Below are 9,014 nucleotides of genomic sequence, written 5' to 3' on the forward strand. Positions count from 1 at the left end.
GTGTGTGTGTGTGTGTGTGTGTGTGTGTGTGTGTGTGTGTGTGTGTGTGTGTGTGAAAGCAGTGTCAGGTCGTCAAGCATAGTCGAGGTCATCAAGCAGGGTCCAAGGTGTCCATTGTATTTCGTTACGCTGGCCATGGGTTATCTTTTCCATAATATAGTCGATGACAAGACTGAATAGCAGCGGTGACAGTAAGCATCCTTGCTTAACTCCAAATTCAACTGCGAAGACTTCTGATAGCTTTTCAGCGTGGATGACCCGACAAGACATACCTTCAAGCAGTACTACCGCTTAGAATTAAAGTAAAGATTTCAAAAATAATTTTTGACCGGTCTTGTGTTTTCCCCACTTTTGCTATACTTACTGTCATTGATTGAGTACAAATAACTGTCTAGAGTAACGCTAACATGTCTTAGAACATTCGTACATAGCTATATTCGCCAAAACACGCACGATTCGATCGTTTTGAATTCCGCCGCCATTTCTTGCAAATCTAGGATTATCTCGCGATAGCGCCAGACAGTGGTCATATTAACAAGAGATAATAATACCTAGAGTGTACAACGGAAAAACGGGAAAATAGTGCTATTTCACGACAACATTATTCTACTTTGCCTGCAAGTCTAGAATAATTTTATGATATTGCATTAAGCAGAATTCTTTAGTCTCTAAAACAAGACCAACCGCTTGTCAATACGATACTCTTAGGCTGAGATATTGGCTCCTAAACCTCCCTTCCCACATGCCTCACGCCGCCTCGCATCCAGCTTATTCACCAACGGATTCAGATATGGATAATAACGGTAAATCGCACCGAGTTCACTACACAGAATTAGATGTCTTTTCGTTAGAATTAGGTGCACTTGTTTGAAGACGCTTGTATTGTATTGTGTTGTAGCTAACCTATAATCAAATACGCCACGGTGTTACGACGTGTTCAATTTTCGATGCTATGACAGCATAAATTCTTAAGGATACTCTCCACGTTGTGCATGAAATTTCATCGATTTTTCGTTTTCAACTTTATTCGATGGCTAACACTATGTGCCACCTGTGTACATGCTCATTTCTCCATATAACGGTACATGTGAACTGTCAGAGCGTTTTTGCTTGCCCGCGTACATGTATAGTAAGCAGCGGCTGACATCATTATGACGTCAGAGACATGATACAACCACGATATTAACTAAGCCAGTATCATTCAGCGTCAACCCTGCTACAGCTGTCATTACATGTATTCATGTACATTCATGTACATCTGCTAGTGATCCAACAAGTATCCCACGCCGCCCAAAATAGTTCTAACACCTCGCAACACACCTTACAGTAGTGCGGTACACCGCACGCGTTTGTTGACATAATAGCTTTGTGACGTCAGGATGAGCGGAGTTCGCGCGTTCTGCGATGGTAACCTCGTAATTTCTCAGAATTTCTCAAGGTGCATGGAACATTTTACCAATTTAGTGGTGTCAGTTAGTCATGGATATGTCGCAGTAAGTACTAACAATAGATATATCACATACGTTCACCCATTACACACACAGGCGGTCATTCATTGTGCAAAATAGAAAACCCTTCATATTTTGGTCCATATAGTTGATAGTTGGATAGTTGAGAAATATCCAAAATACCATTTTTACATAAAAATTCAAAATTTGTGTGGTAACATAATTAGGTGCTGGAAATTTCATGAAATTTTTGGGCTTGAGCATAGAGATATACCTCCTCTATAAATAAAACAAGTGATTGATGCGATTCATTCGCCAATAAACGTTTAATCTTTACTAGAGCAATACCCGTGCACAACGTGGAGTGTATTTCAAGTTGGTGTAATCAGTAACATAATAATGCGCTATTAAGGGAGAATATATTTCGCTATATTCTTTTCCAGATTTCCAGATTTTGCGTTTTGAAGCAATAATTTCGAAATCATTTATTTAAGACTTTCTTGCCAACAACGACCCCCGCGATGTGCAGAATAAGAATATGTTTGAACCAGTAGGCGAGGGCAGTATAGCAAATCAGGTAAACCTTGGAAATTGTCCCAGAATCTGATAACAGGTCTTTTCCCCATGCACTGGAAGGAGCCACTGACATTTATTAACAAGTTTTGCGAAAATTGTAGCTTTTACGCAATTATTGCGTAAACTTTGTTGTCTTTTTCGATTGCGAATATGTATAAGAAAATATTAGGTTTTCGGATTATTGAATGTATAATGTAACATTTTAGTTCATATTTATTAACGCCTAATAAATCATAAGTAGGCTAAGATTAGTATGTAGATCTGTCTATCTTGGCTGGTCACCATCATAACGCATAATAAGCCCTAATAATAACGCACTCGGGATTTTGTACATAGTAAACAATAATTGCATGGATGCGAGGGAGACATTGAAGGGGGAAGAAGTGGGCTAAGAAAATCCGTGTTGATCCAGAGTTGAGGTCAAGAGTAACATTGATTTTAGAACCCACATACACATGGCTGTTGTTGCATATTCACCTCATCAAACATATTACGTTACTATAATCTATTTTTTGTTGCGCTAGACATCTGCTTATATTTCTACATATATATGGCGCATTTCTCGCAAAGTCCAATTCATTTTTTCCTTGCGTGATCCTCTGCGAATCGCTATAAGTTGCGTTATATAGTCTTGTATAGACTCATCCCAATTAGTCGTAATCACCCAGCGTTAATTTATCACAACAACGTTAGGATGGATGGATGGATTCAGTCTTGATTTCATAATCTACGGAAACTCACGTGCACGTTTGATATGGTGATATGGTGGCGAGGTAAAACATCAGACTCCGTTCAATGAAAGATTTACCTTTGCCATTGTATCCTTTAATGATTTGAATTTTATACATTAGGGTAGGCTTTTTGATACGATGATGTAATAGTTTTTTAAATGTACCGGATGATACTAATAGCCACTTAATAGTAGCGCTAATTTTCTGAAAGCCTCTTTGTTGCATAATAGCATCACACACTGACATGAAAGGGATGAAAAAAATATTAGTACCAGGCGATTTTAGCAGATTCGCGCTTTTCAATATGGTTTCGCGTGAATGCTTTGGCCGTAAACAACGTCTATGTGGGTCAAACGAAGAGACATGATCGCGTGTAGTGTGTAGTGTGTTGTGGAGACGAATGGATGTGCGGAAAAAAGCGCATAAGTGAATGAGGAGAGAGAGGGAGAAAGAGTGAGAGAGAGGGAGAAAAAATAAGAGAGAGAGAGAGAACGCGAGAGTGGCAAGGTTGAGCGTGCACGAGGGCGCGAGAGGGCGAGTATATGTGAGAGCGAGAAAGACTGAGCGAGTGTGTGAGAGAGCGAAAGAGAGAGAGAGAGACTTGAGAAGCGCGGCTGCTAATCAGCGAGAGAGAGAGAGAGAACGAGAGATGCGAGAGCATAGAGAGAGAGAGAGAGAGGCGACGAGCAAGAGTAGAGAGCGGAGAAAATGAGAGACTGAGAGTCGCTGAGACTGATGGGAGAGAGAGAGAGAATGATAGAAGTCGCGTTAGAGCGAGAGAGTGCGGCGAGGAGCTGATGAGAGAGGCGAGCTGCGATGCGCTGTGAGGTCAAGTATGAGAGAGAGATGAGCTGCGAGAGAAGAGAAGAGAGCGAGAGAGAGTAGAGGTCGATATATTAGAGGCGAGAGTAGAGATGACTGAAGCGCTGCGCGCGACAAGAGAAAGAGAAAAGAGTAGAAAGAGAATGAACGAGAGGCGAGTAAAGAGAGACTGAGTATGGCGCGCGCCTGAGTCTGTAGAGGAGAGCTGAGAGAGAGAGATGAGAGAAGAGAGAGAGAGATGAGATAGTATGATGAGAGAGGGTAGAGGTTAGATAGAGAGAGGTGATGTGAGAGAGAGAGAAGTCATTATATGTAGAGAGGGGTGTAATGTTGAATCATTAGTTCCCTAATTATCTTTCCTTTATCTCGTCGACGCGCACGCAACGACGCGGTCGTTCGATGAGTTGATGCTAATTTATAGGATTTAGTGTCCGAAGTGTAATTTAGCATCGCTAATCCGCCGCATCAAGACCGTCCTCGCAATCGTTTAAGGCAGCCGCGTGCATGCAGGCTTAGCAATTATACTGTAGCATCGTACCCACAGTGCATCTTGAATATAATTCTCACAATTAATAATAATAAACAGCTGAAATGGCATTTACTATACCAAAGTCTTAATGTTTTTTCTACTCTATTTCGCACTATTATTGTCCGATAAACTTGCTTGTAAATGCCGTTCAATGATGCTCATTCTGCAACACACAAGCACCGCCGCGCGACAAACCACAAGAATAATATTAAGAGAGTCTCTCTATTTTCTTTTTTATTCTTGTTGTTTGTGCACAGGGCGCGGCGAGCGCGGTGACTTGTGTGTTGCAGATGAGCCAATTTGAACGGCATTACAGCAAGTTATCGACAATAATATACGGCGTAAATAGAGTAGAGAAACATTATGACTTTGGTAAGTAAATACATTTCGTGTTTATTACCTTTTTTTATGAGACGTTCCAATTAAGTGCCTATACATGTACCTTATCGTCTGCGACCTTTGTACACAATATTATCGGTCATCGACCTTGTACCATACCTATCGTCTTGACCTTGTATCCTGTACCTATGCGTCTCGACGCTGTACACATACCTATCGTCTCGACCATTGTTACAGCGACCTACGTCTCGACTTTGTTACAGCATACCTCTTCGTCTCGGACTTGTGGCACATACCTATCGTCTCGACCTTGTACACATACCTATCGTCTCGACCTTGTACACATACCTATCGTCTCGACCTTGTACACATACCTATCGTCTCGACCTTGTACACATTCTAATCGTCTCGACTTGTACACCATACTAATTCGTCTCGACCTTGTACACGATAACGCTATCGTCTCGACCTTGTACACATACCTATCGTCCGACCCTTGTACACATACCTATCGTCTCGACCTTGTACACATACCTATCGTCTCGACCTTGTACACATCGTAGAGCTCGATCTTGGAATCGCACGTCTGGTAGAGCGTGTTGAGCATGTGTACGACTTGTATGGGCGTCAGCTGGGAGCAAATCTGATCGAAGTCGACGATGTTCGAGAAGAAGACGGTCACCTCGGCGAAGGTCTCCGGCTCGATGGCTTCACGGTTCGTCAGCTTAGAGGCGACAGCTTTGGGTAGCATCTGGTAGAGGAGGATCTCTGCGCGCTTCTTCTCTCGATTCAGCTCGGCTACGGTCTCGTTCATCTTTCCGATGAACTTCTGTATGTTGGTCGTCATGTTGTAGACGAAGTAGACGATGATAGGCGAAACTACAACGACGATGACGAGGATGCAGATGTTGATCGTCATGCGACGGCTAGCCTGCGACACGTCCTCGCTGAGTGTCACCTGGATGTGCTCGGTCATCGCCAGCTCGGCGACGTGCAGGATGTCGATGAACGCCGTCATCTTTTCGAACCAGATCGTGCCCTGCTGCGCCGATTCCTTCCGCTGCTCGTTGCGGAGTATCGTCTCCCGCATTGACTCAATCACCTGCTCGAGGCTCGTGTTGTAGTAATGCGTGCTTAACACGCGCACGATGATCGGCGAATAGCGGTTAGCACTATCCAGGTAGGCTCTGCCTTGGAATAACTTCTCCGTGTAGTCGACCAGCTCCGGTGTTGTGTAGCCTCCTGAAAAGTTGCGTGAGCAACTGAGTTAGCGGCATAACTATGACACATCAATAACTATGTTGGTGAATCTATTCAGCCTGTTCTGCTAGCATCTATGACAAATACGACATACGCATATACGCTCTCCAATGACACTATTTGTCATAGGAAGATTCTTCCTATGACAAATATTGTTGTATGTGTTGTGCGCATCATAGGAGTTTTGGAGCGCTATTATGAACGCAAGCAGTGAATTTCAGCTGTAAAGCGGAACGAAGTTGACTTGCCAATATTTGTCATAGGAAGAATCTTCCTATGACAAATAGTGTCATATAGGAGAGCGTATAATTATGCGTATGTCGTATTTGTCATAGATGCAAGCAGAACATGTTGGTCTCTTTATCCTCACTGCTCGCTCAGAATTCCTTTGTTCGTGCGCCGTTGTGAACGAATCTGAAACTGCGTATCAAAATATGCACATGGAAATTATATAGTTTGTGTCGGGAACGAAACGGCCGTTCTTTAACAGACGTGAAATTTAACTGTAACGCAACAAAAAAGTTTTTCTCGTTGCGTGCCGATTTCTCTAGGCCGTGCGGCGTGCGCGCGCCTGGGAGGTTAAGATGAAAAACCGAAGCGGTTGGGAAGACGGATGATGGCTCGCGTGACAGTCATGAACACACAAATTAAAGCTAGCAGTAGCATGATGTGTTAAAACATATTCCGCCATACACGCAATAAATGCACATTTTTAACAGTACACGCACATCTGTCGGTGAAAACCGCCGAAGAAAGTAGTGTTTAGTACAAAGTATGGCCTCATGAAATAGCTTCCATGTACTCACAAACACACACACACACACACACACACACACACACACACACACACACACACACACACACACACACACGTACACACACACAGCACACCACACACACACACACACACACACACACACAAGCACATGGCCGGCGCGCGATAGTGACGAGATGCGGAGAAAGCTCGAGAGAGGGAGAGAGAGAGAGAGAGAGAGATGAAGAGGAGACGGATGAGAAGAGAGGGCAGAGAGAGGGAGGAGAGAGAGAGAGAGACGAGAGAGGAGAGAAAGAAAGAGAGAATAGAATAGGGTGTAAATTTTAAATTTTATAATTAATGGTTTCATTAGGCCATAGATTTCAAAATGGACTTTGCCTATTGAAATTCATATAATATATATATATATTGTATTATATATATATATGAATTTGTATATATAATATATACATATAAATATATATATATATATATCATATATATATATATATTTATAGAGAGAGAGAGACGACGAGCAGGAGAGATGACAGGAGAGGGAGGAGAGGAAAATTAGAGGACGAGAAATGAAAATAGCAGTGTTAAATTTTAAATATTTATTGTATTGCGATCGGGTTCGTGCTCTTGTGTGCGTCGTCGCGCAGTGCGTGCGTGCGTGCGTGTGTATGTGTGTGCGGGTGTGCGTGCGTGTGTGAGTGAGTGCGTGCGTGTGTGTGCCTGTGTGTGTCAATTGAAAGAACATTAAGCAAGCTAGGAATTAATGCACCTAACGGAATATAATCATCATACCAAAAGTTAATCATAATTGATGTATTATATTAGATGTTGATCGTACACATGTCCCATGTACACAAATTAGTAGAAACCTATGTAGTACTGTATATTGTTCTACGTGATTATGTAATATGTACACTTAGTACGTGCACATGTATACATTGTACTCACGTATACACATAAGTGAATGCCGACGGACACACGCGTGTACATGTACACGCAAGTATACAAGAGTGTGCATAGTACGCACGCATGCACCCATGTACACATATATGTACACACATGTGTACATGACATGCATATATGCTCATGTACACACACCTGTATATAGTACACGTAAGTATACAAGAGCATGCAGATATTCTCATGTACAGCCACACACACGTGTATATATTAGGGGAGACCTGGGTAAGATAGGACACGTTTTTCAGAAACCCTGTAAACCCCACTAAACCAACTTTACCGCCAAAATATCTTTGTGGGTGATCAATAACAATGAAAAGAATAAAATATTTCATGGTTACTAAATGTAAGTCAGTATTGATCGATTTATAGACGATCAAACATTTTTTTCAACGTCTCATCTTACCCCGCTGTTCTGGGTAAGATGGAACACTAGATTATTCATTGACAATGTTCATACAAATTCGCTTAAATTATATTTCAAATGGTAATACTAACATTTTTATGACCAAGCTGCTTTAAAATTTAACTTTTTTCCCCAAATAATTCTCATAATTTGCTTTTTTAATGTATTCCATGGATTTTTTTGGCTGATAGGTCCATATGAGGCGAATAATTTAATTTTGATACCTATTGATAAAAGAAAATCTTATTTGTTTTGCGTGATATCTACGTGCTTCTTACCAGCCGCGTAGAAACTGCTCCCCGTAGCTCGTTCGATTCCCGCTTGTTCCTTCCCGTGTACTAGCGAACTGTATGCGACCAGCGATTTCCAATTCTCCGATCCCTTGGACTGCTGCACGACGTCGGTTACCCAATCCAGGAGCAGCTCAATGAGACCCGAGTAATAAAGAATCTCCGCTCTCACTGTTGCCGATTCGATGCTGAGGCGACTGAGATGATACCGATGCTTGTTCAGCTCCAGCTGGAACTTGTTCTTCGTGCGGAACGCCTCCGGTGTGTTCTCGCTCTGCGGCCACAGCGAGATGTTCACGAGCATGTTGTCTGTGTCGCGGCTAACCTCGGCGCGGCGTTCGGCGACGGCGGCGTCGCCCTGGCTTGCTATATACAGCGCCGTGATGCCGCGCTCGATCTGAACATGGTGGATTAGATTCCCGATCTCGACTCCCGTCGACACCTGCTCGCTTAGCGAGCCGACGCGCGACCGCTCGCCGACGCTCCCGATGAGTAACGCAAGATTCTGCGAGATGACGGCGATGATCGGGATCATGATGACGCCGAGCACCTTGGCGAGTTGGATGCGTTTGCCGCGCCGCGTTACTGGGTCGCCGCTGCAGATTCCCGTGTAACGCTCGATGTGGATCACTGTGCTGGAGATCGTGTGAATGCTGCCGCGGCCGCTGCGGCTGCGCACGCTGCCGCGGCCGTCAATGCTCGACTGACTCAGGTGAAGGTTGCGCGAACTGGACGTCATCGCGACTGGTTCCTTCTTCAACATGGCGACAAGGGAGGATGTCTTGCTGCTGCTGCTGCTGCTGTTGTTGTTTTGCTGCTGCTGCTGCTGCTGTTGTTGTTTTGCTGCTGCTGCTGTTGTTACCGCTCTTGTTCCGGCTTCTGCC

General features: G+C 43.5%; 1 protein-coding gene across 1 annotated transcript in view; it reads right to left on the reverse strand.

Moving 5' to 3' along the window:
- The window catches only part of LOC106820963, a 14,274-nt gene extending 5,381 nt beyond the window's left edge, over positions 1 to 8,893 (reverse strand). The window contains exons 1-2 of the mRNA XM_014825584.1: positions 8,119 to 8,893; positions 4,980 to 5,687 (exon numbers count right to left, since the gene is read on the reverse strand). Coding sequence (XP_014681070.1) covers positions 4,980 to 5,687; positions 8,119 to 8,893 — 1,483 coding nt within the window. The remainder of the gene's footprint in view (positions 1 to 4,979; positions 5,688 to 8,118) is intronic.
- Between the last annotated feature and the right edge of the window lie 121 nt (positions 8,894 to 9,014).

This window comes from Priapulus caudatus, unplaced genomic scaffold, assembly GCF_000485595.1.
Source record: "Priapulus caudatus unplaced genomic scaffold, Priapulus_caudatus-5.0.1 Scaffold54, whole genome shotgun sequence".
Taxonomy (NCBI): domain Eukaryota; kingdom Metazoa; phylum Priapulida; class Priapulimorpha; order Priapulimorphida; family Priapulidae; genus Priapulus; species Priapulus caudatus.